Below are 13023 nucleotides of genomic sequence, written 5' to 3' on the forward strand. Positions count from 1 at the left end.
ACGATCATATCACAAGAGGTTGTCATGGTCATACTCGTATAACTTACGTATAATAGTATGCTATACGTAAGTTAATTACGTCCCACCGTATATATATATATATATATATATATATTTTTTTTTTAAATGCTTCAACTTTGAAGTGGAATATTTCGATTTTTAATCTCGCCCGAGTATTGAGTTTAAAACATATGTTCAGGACACTAAACAAGCTTATTCTGTAAGTTTCAGAAAAATCTAAAGAAAATGGATTTTTTCGGAGAACGTCCTTAATGTCTTAAGATGTTAATGCCGTTGATTGCATTCTGATTGGTCTGATTAGTTCGAGACTTCTTAAGACCGTACTTAAAATGGTCTCGAATATAAGATCTGAAAAAAAAAAAAAGAAACAAAAATGCTACTTTGTTACTTATGGTAGCGCATACGCACACTCGAGGTACACTGTGGAAGTGAGAGATACGATATCTCCGCTGTCTTTACTGTGCACATTCTCCATTCTCAAAAAGAGGCTGCGTTAGCAATATAGAAGTATTACATATAATATGAGCACTTTGACCATAGTATAAGTAGAGAACTCAGCGAAAAAATGCGTGTTCGCGCAGGTATGGTTGCGCAGCTTTTGTTTTGGGCCGGATCCAATGAAATGCAAGATGACAAGAACGTATATATTACACAGATCCCGTGTAAGCAGATATCTGTGGCAAAAAAAGACAATTTAAGAGCTGCGCCATATTTCTAAAAAATATATAAATATACAATGTACATAATTATTTATTAATATTTTTATAATTATGTTTAATTAGGTAAAATCACAAATATAATATTTTTTTTATTTTATATCTATATTTATATAAGTAAAATTTATATTATATTTTTAATATTTTTTTACGAAAAATAAAAATGTTTGTTTTATAATTATTATTTAATAATAATTACTTAATAAATTTGATTTATTTATTAGTTCTTACTATTTTCGAATTAATTTTGTTCATTAGATAGTATTTTTGTAAAATTTTTTAGTGTAGAATTACATTATTACTTAAGGGGCATTATATTCTCTTTCGATCCTGATTTTTCAAACGTTAACATGGCGGATGTGTTCACGTGACTGCGACGCAGAGATCAAAGGTGCTGACACGGAATCTCCTTACTATTATACTGTGCTTTGACTATAAACACATGGACTGCTAGGGCTTGATTGTGTATTTTGAAATGAAGTGGAAATTACAAAAGTGAGCAATGATTATTAGAGATGACCAATTAAATTATGAATATTCTAATTGTGAATTTGTTCACTTTTGTAATTTTCACTTCATTTCAAGATACACAATCAACTCCCTAGTTTTTACTATAGGAAATACATATTCTCGGTGTTGTCGAATTCATGATATAAAAATATAAGGTATTTCATTGCGCATAATGGCGGAAAAGTACTACCAGGCATGTAAATATGAAACCGGAATTTACCAATAGATGGCCATAGCTGTCAATGTAGTTGCCGTCAGACGGCGCCGTTGACGCCATTTCCTTGTTCTGACATCTGACAAAGATTTTCAACTCACAACAATACAAGTTTCATATAATAGTATAGTTTGTAATAGCGTTGAACAAGTCGAATTTTGTGCCTGGAAACTACGATTTGCGGACAGCATTAATTTTCTATTACCATTTGAAGAAAACTGCTACAGAATCGCATCGAATGCTTGTCGAAGCTACGGTGAGCATGCTCTTGGTAAATCACAGTGCTTTGAGTGGTTTAAAAAATTCAAGTGGCGATTTTGACATGAGAAACGAAGAACGTGGAAAACCACCGAAAAAGTTTGAAGACAGCGAATTGCAAGCATTGTTGGATGAGGATGACGCTCAAACTCAACAACAACTCATGGATCAATTGAATATGACACGAGAAGTCGTCTCCATACGTTTGAAATCCATGGGAAAGATCCAGAAGATGGAAAAATGGGTTTCACAACTGAATGAAAGACAGCAGGAAAACCGAAAAACCACTTGCGAAATGCTGCTCGCCTACAAAAGAAAATCATTTCTCCATCGATTTATGACTGGTGATGAAAAGTGGATATATTTTGAGAATCCTAAACGTAAAAGATCATAGATAACTCCAGACAAATCATCGATATCGACTGCAAGGCCAAATCGCTATGGATGGAAGACAATGCTCTGTGTTTGTTGGGATCAGAAAGGTGTGATCTATTATGAGCTGCTAAAACCTGGCGAAACCGTTAATACTGAACGCTATCGACAACAAATGATCAATTTGAATCAAGCTTTGTGTGAAAAACGACCAAAATATCAAAAAAGGCAACACAAAGTGATTTTGCTTCATGATCATGCACCATCACACACAGCAAAACTGGTCAAGGAAACGATTGAGGTTGGGAAATACTTTCGCATGCGGTTTACTCACCAGACTTGGCTCCGTCCGATTACCACTTATTTGCATCGATGGGACACGCACTTGCTCAGCGCTTCACTTCTTACGAAGATGTACGAAAATGGCTAGATGACTGGTTTGGCTCAAAAAAGCAACAATTTTTTTGGCGTGGCATTCACAAATTGTCAAACAGGTGGAAAAAATATAGCTACCGATGGGCAATATTTCGAATAAAATATTTTTTATCATTTTCATGTAATAAACGTGTATTTTCTATAAAAAAATTCCGATTTCATATTTATATACCTGGTAAACAACCAATCAAAAATTTGTCCAAAATTTAGTGCTAAATTCAAATGCAGTGTTAGTAAAAATACATACATAACAATTGTAAAAACAAAATTAAAATTTGAAAAAATACAAAAGCTCGTAAATGAATAAAATATGAAGTAATGAAATAAAATAATGTTAATAAAATTAATGATAATAATGTTAATAAATATAATTTGATACTTAAGATCAGCTCAATGTACGACTAATGTACAACTCTTACAGTTTTGAACGCAACACATAGGCAAACAGAATATGCTAATTATTTAGAAAAAAACACGATTTTTTATAGATATTGTTATACATATTCTAACTGTTGTTTTTACATAAAACTTAAAGAACTTCGCTCTTAATCACTCATCGATCAATTAATCACCTCGAACTGAACAAACTTTTCAAAAGAATAATGCAATTATTCTTTCGAGTATGATATCCGTCATACGACATCCATTGTTATGATGAATATCGAACGTCGGTATGACGGATGTCATATATTTCAAGTATACTGGGTTCATTTGGAGTGACCTCGAGCAGCTCCCGAGAGACAAAACAAACAATGCTAAGAATAAATGAATGCGTTTGAATGAGACACAATGATAATAAATATAAGAAATGAATAAAAGATGTCACTATTATCAAATTTAGAATTTAAAAAAGTTTGTATTACCAACCTCGATCAAATTTGGCCATCGATCCAGCATCCTCTTAAAGGAATTTAGTGTGAATATTCACTTTCAAAAATAATTTTTGAGAATCAAATTAAGTTTTAATTTAAAAATGAATAAAACACAGAGCCAATATTTTGTATTCATATTATTCATACTTGAAGTAACATCTTAAATTGCAAAGTTTTTTTTATTTTAAATTAATAAAATAGATAGATGCATACAGAGGTCATGTCGCGAAAAATCATTCCCATTGCGAGAGGGCTCCTTTTACCTAAAAAACAATCGATTTGTAGCTTTGTAGGCAAATGGGAGCTTCTTGATCACCGCTGGCCTGATGGTAACGATTTTTTTGTGACATGATCTGTAATCTATCTATATCTTGTACAATTTATAATAAAAAGCTTTGTAAAAATTTAAATGTTACTTCAAATATAAATAAATATAAAATATAAATAAAAAATTTATAAATGTAACTAAAATCTTAACTCCGTAAGCTTATACTATTTTCATAAATTTAATTCATAAAAATTACTTTTGAAAATGAATATTCTGTCACTAGAAAACTTCCTTAAACTTCCTTATACTATTATATTGGTATTTTATACGAAATAGAAAATATAATTTTGTATTTTGGGCTATAAGCTGGAGGGCTGCAGACAGTTAATTGTTGGGTCTCAGATTGCGCATCACTGTAGTTCTCTGTCTTTTTCAATTCACTATGATTAACTTTTATATGTTCGGTTAAATGATGCAATCGGAGAAACGTCTTCAGGCAAATTTTACATGTATGTGGTCGATCACCAATATGAGTAAGCAAATGCTGGTTTAGCAATGTCTTTGTGTGAAAGACCTCTGTACAGTAATTACATGTGAATAATTCTTCATGTTTTTGTGCTATGTGCTGTTGCAAGCCCTGTTTGGCTACAAAGCAATTACCACAGATGTCGCATTGGAACGGCTTTACTTTCTTATGCTCCAAATCGTCATGTTTCTTGCATTCTTCAACAGTGACAAATCTGCGACTGCAATGCTGACAGGCATATTGCATCTCATTCATATGTATTTTCTTGTGATACTGCAGCTGCTCCATCAACCTGAACTTAATCTGGCATACTGAGCACGAGAATGGCATCTTGTCTAAATGTATGGTTTTATGCTTCAGCAAATTCGATTTCTTGCAGTTATCGTATCGGCGATTGCGATGGAAATGCTGAATGTGCAACACTAGCATTTGATGCAGGAGAAATGTACGACCGCACTGATTGCATTCATGAATTTTTTTTCCCGACTCAAGTTTGAACTTGTCTTTAGTATTCATTTTTTGTTCATTCTCGTTGTCTGCATCCTGATCCTCTTCATAAAAATGGTGCTCGCTAATTTTGTCTTTCTCTTCTTCGTTTTGTCGTTTCTTTTCCATCTCATTTTCTCTGATTTTATACTCCTTTCTATTGTTGTCGTTAACATGTTGCTTCTTTAAAATATTGTTCTGTAATCTAAATTCGACGAATCCTTTTTTGCCAATTTTCACTGGCGGATTGTTGGATTTGTCCAGGAAGTTTTCTGTTAATTCTCCAGACATAGAAGATTCTGTGTCTACGAATTAATAATAGCATAAAGTTATAAAAAATTGGATATGATGAATAAAATTAACGTTATCTCTAATAACACTATTAATAGAGACGTTAATTATTCTACCTGTTAAAATATCGATCGAAAACGATAATAAATGGTTAATCGTTTTTATGAATCGTAGTTATGAATTATAAAGAACAAAAGAATGTTATAATTCTACAATTAATTCTTTATCGTTTTTTTTTCATATACGATAAATAACAATAAATTTTCCGTAATAATATGATGGGAAGTATTTACTTTTGTTGCGACTTTATTAATAATGATTATGAAAATTTTGTTATAATTTTTGTTATAACTTTGTTATAATTTTACGATAAGATATTTTGAATCGTCGTTGATGCATGATTATGGATTTTCATGATGAATCATAGATTTTTTAAACTTGTACGATAATTTGATAACAAACTTTCATATTCCTTTAGTTGAGTTGATTATAAAAAAGTTTTCACAATGATAATTCCATAATAATAATTCACGATCATTTTAAAATGTTAAAAAATAATAAGTTATTACAAAATTTCTTTACCGAATTCCAAGGATTGAATCCTCGTTCATCAGAAAACGCTAGGAAACGATAACATTTCTTTCAGAATATAAAAAGTGAAACAATGGATAGGAAACGATAAGATTTTTGACAGATTGTATTGTTTATTATCGTTTTTTATCAATTTTTTTAAATAGGACAATGTGGTGACAATGAGGCGCATATAAGTTCGTAACTTGTTTGCGTACATTTCATCCTTAACATTTGATGAACAATAGAGATGAAATGATGCTCATGAGTGTTACGAACAAATGGGACAACTTATAAGATTTGTTCGCATTCAGATTTGTGTGCTCCAACATGTTCCAATATACTGCTATAGTTCTTACTCATTCCAATGAGTGCGTTAATCAAGAATTTTCAAAAACTTTCAGCTCTGATTGGCTAACTTAAAGTGTTTTACGATTACTATTATGATGTGTACGGGTTATTGATCAATTTCTTATGATTCAAGACTAAATTTAGATAATAGCTTATTGTAAAAAGCCTGTAAGATATTTTTAAGATGTTCTATTTAGAATATGCATGTTATCATATTTTTATCCTCAATACAATTAAAATGATTGATAATATCATCGTTCTTCACTGCCAGATCCTACCAGACTCACTTGGCTTGCATTCTGATATTCACTGTTAGTGCCGAAAATCTATAGGCTATCATGTACCAAATCATAAGATAATATCCATAATTTTGTGATTCTCTTCCATGTTATTACAGAGTTAGACAAAGACGAATAATCAAAGTTTGACTGTTCATCCTTAAAGACCAATTAGACTTTTCCAGGTCAGACTCTAATTAGCTATCACATCGTTTCTTGCTGTAATGCGTTAATATATCCTATGTGCAACAGGCCTTAATATCAGTTTTGACTGAATGAACCTACTGTTTTTATCTATACTATGCTAGTATATAATGGTTTCAGTGAAAAGCACACTGTATCTTCAATATAATTAGTCCTATACCTTTATGCCAGTATTCATAGTCGATTCTTATACTTAAGACTATCTTAAATACAGTTTTAAGATGTTATAAGCCAATCAGAGAGTTGTATTAGCATCTTAAAGGCCTCTTTTATCAACTTCTGGTTAAATTAATTGATGATCAACTCACAGAAATGTCACAGCAGTTTATTGTATCAGAATATTCTCTTTCTTCCTCTTTCGAGACTTTGTTCAGTTCTCATACTAGCAATCGTGATGATTGAATTAATCATCAATTAATTTAACCAGAAATTAATCAGAAAAGAAGTTCTAAGACATTAAAATAGTCTTAAAATAAGAACAAATTATGAATATCACTCTTAAAAAAATAAAATGAAGAACTAAAGGCAAAAAACCAATCATATTAAAGAATCATTAAGTGCTCACTGATCAATTTTCTTTGCTGAACATAACTACTTTTACAGGAGTTAATATGATTATCACATGTCATAATTTGCTTACTCAAATTTAATAAGTGTCTTGAAGTCGAAGCTTCCATCTGCTCTTCAAATAGTGTTGTATTCATCACTTCTAACTCCTCTTTAGGCAGTATTGTATTCATTGCAGTATCTGGTACTATTGCATTTAAGATAATAAACAAAATATTAATATATTGTATAATGCAACGGAGTAGTCAAATAAAAAATATAATAATATAATACACTTTCTTAATTACCAAAAAAGCTTATACTTGCGTACCTTGGCCATTTGACCCTAAGTTCAATGTGGGTACTGCATCAGATCTTAATCTTCTTTTTTTTGGTTGATTGTGTAAATCATATACTTTGTATGCTGCTGAATCAAAATGGATGGAACAGACGCGTCCTACATATATAGAATATATTATTTTTATTGTATGACTCTATGGCTGTATTCAGCAGAAAAAGCAACTTTGCAGCTATTATAAAATTCTTGAATATGACTGGTTTATACATTTAAATCCAGTGAGAAATTTAAGAGCAAGACGAATCATATTAAAAGAATACAATCTCAATGTAGCCTATGACAATGTACATAAACAAAGATATATTAATTTCATATATACCATTTTTAATATTGATATTTTTTCTCCCACAAGCTTTCTCCCACTGTAATAATAACGCATTTTTTCTTGGAAAGCGATGAAAATGTATAGTTCTGGATTCTTTTGTTCGATAATTATTTCTACATGATATTATTTGACAAGTACTCATTTTGGTTTCGACATGTTACTTCAAAATTATCGCAGTGCAAATGTTAATCTCGAGTAAAATTTTCCTCGACAGGATTTAAATCGCACAAGTTAACTCTCTACATAGATCGGAATCGGCAGAAATGGAATTTTAAATTTTGGCAGTTATCAACTCAGATAAGATATTTGCTTTGCAAGAGAATGGCTCCGACGATCCAAGATTCGACCATAGTTGAAGAAGACATTGGCTGCGTTCAGCAGACAACAGTTATAGGGGCTCCGCACAATAAAAGGAACAGGGAACAGAGAATAAGAATTTCAACCTATCAGAAATCATGCTTTGTGGAATACATAATTTTCTCTGCTGAGATAGGACCATTCCTCTTGACCATCTAAAAGCATAACCCAATCAACGTGAAGAAAACCTCCAACAGTTGCAAAATAAACATTCTACTGAACGCAGCCATTAAGACAAGAGTTGCGCTCAATCACTCACGCGTTTTAAGTACTTGTAAAGGGCGCACAATAAAAGGAACAGAGAACAAGAATTTCAACCTATCAGAAATCATGTATTGTGGAATACACAGTTTCTGATAGATTGAAATTCTTATTTTCTATTCTCTATTCTCTGTTCCTTTTATTGTGCAGAGCTAATTATCCATGAAAGATAATAGAGATTTGTTCGCGTTGCATGCTTCAACATGCTCCAATATGCCCCTTATAGCTTTTACTCACTTCAACAAGCGCGTTAAAGTGAGTAAATGCTATAGTAGGAGCATTTTAAAGCATGTCAAAGCATACGATGCAAACAAATGGCTCCTACACACTGGACGCGGAACGCTTGTCATGCGGCAATGATGCAATAGCCAATAAGCTTAAAATGTGTTCTTCTTCTAATGTGTTCATTGGTTGCCGCGTCTCATTTTGCCGTGCTGCAAGCGTTTCCGCGTCCAGTGTGCAGGAGCCATAAGATATGTTATTCTTTGACATCCTGTTTTGATAATAAAGCGAAAACACAGACTCTTGCATAATGCATAATACAATATATGAGGCATAAGAAAATGAACCAAAACTTCTTTATTATCTTCCTCTCCATGAAATAAAGGATTCTGATTGGTTGATTTTCTCATGCCTCATGTTTTGTGTTATACAAGAATTTGTGCTCTCCGCTTTAATAGGAAGACGTAAATTCACATAAATTGGTCTAGTTTCCACCAAGAGTTTAAACTGGTTCAGAATGTAAGAACCAAGCAACTACAGTCGAGTATACTCCTGTTACAGTCGAATGACAGGGAAATGCTCGATTGCGGTTCTCACTTTCTGGTCCGGATTAAACTCTCGATGGAAACTAGGCCAACAGTGCCAGATCGCAACCAATACGGTGGCAAGATTCTCATAGATCTATAAATAAGAACCAATCGCTCGGTGAGCGATTTGCAACCGTTTCATTATTGACGAAATTCCCCAAATTTAGGGGAAAATCTCCCATACTTGGCAACTCTTCATAGTAATAGCGTCTATTCAATTTGAAAGTACTCGAAAAATCGTAACGAACTTTTACACGGGTGTCTTAATTTAGCACGATTTATTAAAGAGTGAGGAATCGTTAGAATTACTTAACAAACATTAAAAATTAAACTGACTTATATAATGAAGCCCGCGTAAGTATTGTAAAATTAATATAATTTTGTGTTCAAGCTCAATAAGTGTTGACCCTTAAATGTTTAAATATATGCTTGTGAATTTTAAGAGAGTAATGCTCAATTTCTTCATCTCTAGATAACTTTATCCAAGAGATATCTCTCAGAATACAATGGAAATATTTTCTGGATAATGTTATCCGCAACTTATCTAGAAGTAAAGAAATTGGGCACAAGGTGAAAGTAAACATCCTTCACACAAATGTTTCAGACGTTCGAAAACTCCAGCTCGTAAGCCAATCAGTCGGCCAAAGGGATCGAATATGATGTCTAAAGATCCCGTGCAGGTTTATTGTCGTTTACGTCCAATGCAATCTTTAACGGATGTATCATGTATGACAGTTGAATCTGACAAGATTGTAGTGATTATGCCTCCAGGATCAACAGTCAACTTTCGTACTAATAAGGAGATAAAAACGACATTCAGTCATGTATTTAAGTCTGATGTGACACAAAGAGAAATATTTGAAACTGTTGCTCTTCCTCTAGTTGAAAACCTTATTAATGGAAGAAATGGTCTGTTATTTACATATGGTGTAACAGGTAGTGGAAAAACATATACGATGACTGGAGAACCACAAGATGCTGGTATCATGCCTCGATGTTTGGATGTTATTTTTAATACTATTGCCAATTATCAAACGAAAAAGTTTGTCTTTAAACCAGATAAACTAAATGGTTTTGATATACAAAGTCAGACTGATGCTATGCTGGAAAGACAGTTTCAGGCAGGTCTATTGCAAAGAGCAAGATTCGACAAACAGTAAGTCTCCATTTGATAGAAAAATTATAAAGATAGATAAATATCTATTTATGTAGTTAGATTACATATGCAGATAATATTAAATGTTATCTCATATGAAATAATATTCAATATAGCCATAAGGTAGATAGCGATGGAGATAGTAAACCAGTGGTAGCTCACAAACGTAATGAATCTCAAAGTGTATCAGTCGAGGCAGATAATGCATATGCTGTATTTGTCACATATGTTGAAATATACAACAACAGCGTATATGATTTGTTAGATGAAGATTATGCTAGAACCAAGTAAGTATATGTGTATATTATATATTTATATATGTACACATATATTATAAGAGGAAATATTTGCAGTTTTATTATATACATAGAAAATATTTATTTTATACGTATTTATTTTATTATTTAATGTAGGACATTGCAGAGTAAAATAGTAAGGGAAGATGGCAACAAAAATATGTATGTACACGCCGTTACAGAAATTGAAGTAAAAAGTGCAGAAGAAGCTTTTGAGCTATTTCAACGTGGACAATGGAAAAGACATGTTGAATACACAGCATTGAATGCAGAATCGAGTAGATCACACAGCGTTTTCACTATTAGACTTGTACAGGTACAACATCCTTTTGAACAACTTCTTTTTCTCCTCAATCTTGTCAGAGACTTATGTCTGTATTCATAGTCAGATCTTGTACTTAAAGCTTCCTTAAATTTATCTTTAGATGCTTAGCAATCAATGAAATATATATCATAGAGTATCTAAAGATAAATTTAAGGAAGCCTTAAATATAAGGCCTGACTATGAATACGAGTATAAGTTTCTTCTGCATATATCCTCTGATATATATATATAAGATATATAAGATATCAATGTAGATTAATCTTTCGTTTTTATCTTTTTCTACTTCTAAAAATTAGAAAAGAGTAAGTTAAAACAAGATTAAAATTAATCAACATTGGAAATGGATATTATAGTTTTTTATGTTAGACTTAAACGATCATATCACAAGAGGTTGTCATGGTCATACTTTTGCCATTGTCTTCTGAAAGACAATGACAAAATTTGATATGTATTTTGGGTGGATTTAAACTCGAATCTTTGGCATAGAGAGCAGCTACACAACTCTTTACGATTGCCACTTTCAAAATCTAAACCTAATGTAAGAAAATAGTAATGATTGAAATAACACAATTTCAACCTATCAATAATTAAATATACATTTCTGAATATATTTCTGATAAATTCAGATCGTAATATTTCTATCGCTTTCGCATTGTTTGAAACTTCAGACTTCAGAAATATCTTAAAATACAATCACTTGCATTTTAATCGCTTATTATCTTTCTGCTTATTGTAGGCACCTTTGGATAGTGAAGGTGAACAGGTAATGCAGACTAAACAAGTCGTGTGCGTAAGTCAATTATCTTTAGTGGATTTAGCAGGTAGCGAGCGAACGAATCGCACTAAAAATACCGGTCAACGTTTACGAGAAGCAGGTAGGATATTTCATTTGCTGCATTTATGAAATTTATGAAAGTTTTTAAATAACAAGTATTCAATTTTATAGGAAACATTAATAACTCTCTAATGACTCTACGATCATGTTTGGAAATTTTGAGAGAGAATCAGAATCAGGGTACAAATAAAATAGTTCCTTATCGGGATTCTAAGCTTACACATTTATTCAAAAACTATTTTGATGGGGAAGGACAAGTCAGAATGATAGTCTGTGTAAATCCAAGAGCAGATGATTATGACGAAACTATTGTATGTGATAGTGAAATGTATTAAATATATATCTGAAAAGCAATACAAACATTAATTTTTTCAATTTTTAATACGTAGCAAGTAATGAAATTCGCGGAAATGACTCAAGAAGTGCATATCACAAGGCCTACTACTGTAAAATTGGATCTTGGTTTCACTCCTGGCAGAAGACAAGCGAATAAGGTAACAATTTTAACTTATATAATATTTTCTAATTTCAGAATATGCACATTTACACATGTCAATATAAATTTTATTTTGTTTAGATATTCAAGGAAGCAAGAAGCAAATTAGAGAAAGAAGGTCGACCAGAAGCAGCTGATTTGAACATTGATCTAGGTCTAGTATACAGGTATTGCAACAATTGACTGAACAGTTGTAATTCAAATTCTTTTCCCCTCTCTTTTCGCTTATTTTCTTCATAAATTGTCGCATAATATAATCGAATGTTTAAATATTATTTTAGTTTGGGAGGATCATTTCCTCAATTGGAAACTATTACTTCGGACAATGATCAAATGATACAATCTTTAATACAATATTTGGAACAGCGTATCAACAAGCGCAATATACTTCGCGCGGATTTACAAAAAAAACGTGAGATATATTCAATTTTAGCAAAATTATTTTGTTATTAATCAAATAATGTACCGTAATAATAATAACAATGACTACAACAATAATAATAAAACATGCGTTTCATTTATAGAAGACGATTTTAGACGGACATTAATGGGTATAGAGCAAGAAAATGTAAATTTAAAAATTGAAGCAGCTTCATTAAAAGCTGCAAATATACAGCAAAAAAGAAAGATATCTGCATTCGAAGGACATGTCTGCAAATCAGAAAAGCAAATAGATGATCTTTTGCGTAAATTAAACAGTGCTAATGAAAGGATTCAAATTTTGGAACAAGAGGTGGGCTCAATACTCATTAGTATTATGTGCGCGTATTCGTGTGTTTGCTTGCAAGCTACATTAATTTAAATAATATATAATATAATATCGTGTGTGTGTGTGTGTGTGTGTGTGTGTGTGTGTGTGTGTGTGTGTGTGTGTGTGTGTGTGTGTA

General features: G+C 32.0%; 2 protein-coding genes across 2 annotated transcripts in view; one reads left to right on the top strand and one right to left on the bottom strand.

Annotated features, from left to right (window-relative positions):
• Positions 1-3976: 3976 nt before the first annotated feature.
• On the bottom strand, positions 3977-7743 carry LOC105621112 (zinc finger protein OZF-like). The gene is made up of 4 exons (XM_012202587.1): positions 7596-7743; positions 7250-7375; positions 7013-7126; positions 3977-4983 (listed from the first exon to the last, which is right to left on the bottom strand). The coding sequence occupies exons 1-4, from the start codon at positions 7741-7743 to the stop codon at positions 3977-3979; spliced, it is 1395 nt and encodes a 464-aa protein (XP_012057977.1).
• Positions 7744-9371: 1628 nt separating this feature from the next.
• Positions 9372-13023, top strand: part of LOC105621123 (kinesin-like protein KIF23) — a 4998-nt gene continuing 1346 nt past the window's right edge. Inside the window, exons 1-10 of the mRNA XM_012202597.1 lie at positions 9372-9382; positions 9633-10184; positions 10301-10471; positions 10598-10796; positions 11542-11680; positions 11752-11951; positions 12030-12134; positions 12218-12303; positions 12418-12548; positions 12661-12869. Of these exons, the coding sequence (XP_012057987.1) occupies positions 9372-9382; positions 9633-10184; positions 10301-10471; positions 10598-10796; positions 11542-11680; positions 11752-11951; positions 12030-12134; positions 12218-12303; positions 12418-12548; positions 12661-12869 (1803 nt within the window). The remainder of the gene's footprint in view (positions 9383-9632; positions 10185-10300; positions 10472-10597; positions 10797-11541; positions 11681-11751; positions 11952-12029; positions 12135-12217; positions 12304-12417; positions 12549-12660; positions 12870-13023) is intronic.

This window comes from Atta cephalotes, assembly GCF_000143395.1.
Source record: "Atta cephalotes unplaced genomic scaffold scaffold00002, whole genome shotgun sequence".
NCBI classification, from domain to species: Eukaryota; Metazoa; Arthropoda; class Insecta; order Hymenoptera; family Formicidae; genus Atta; species Atta cephalotes.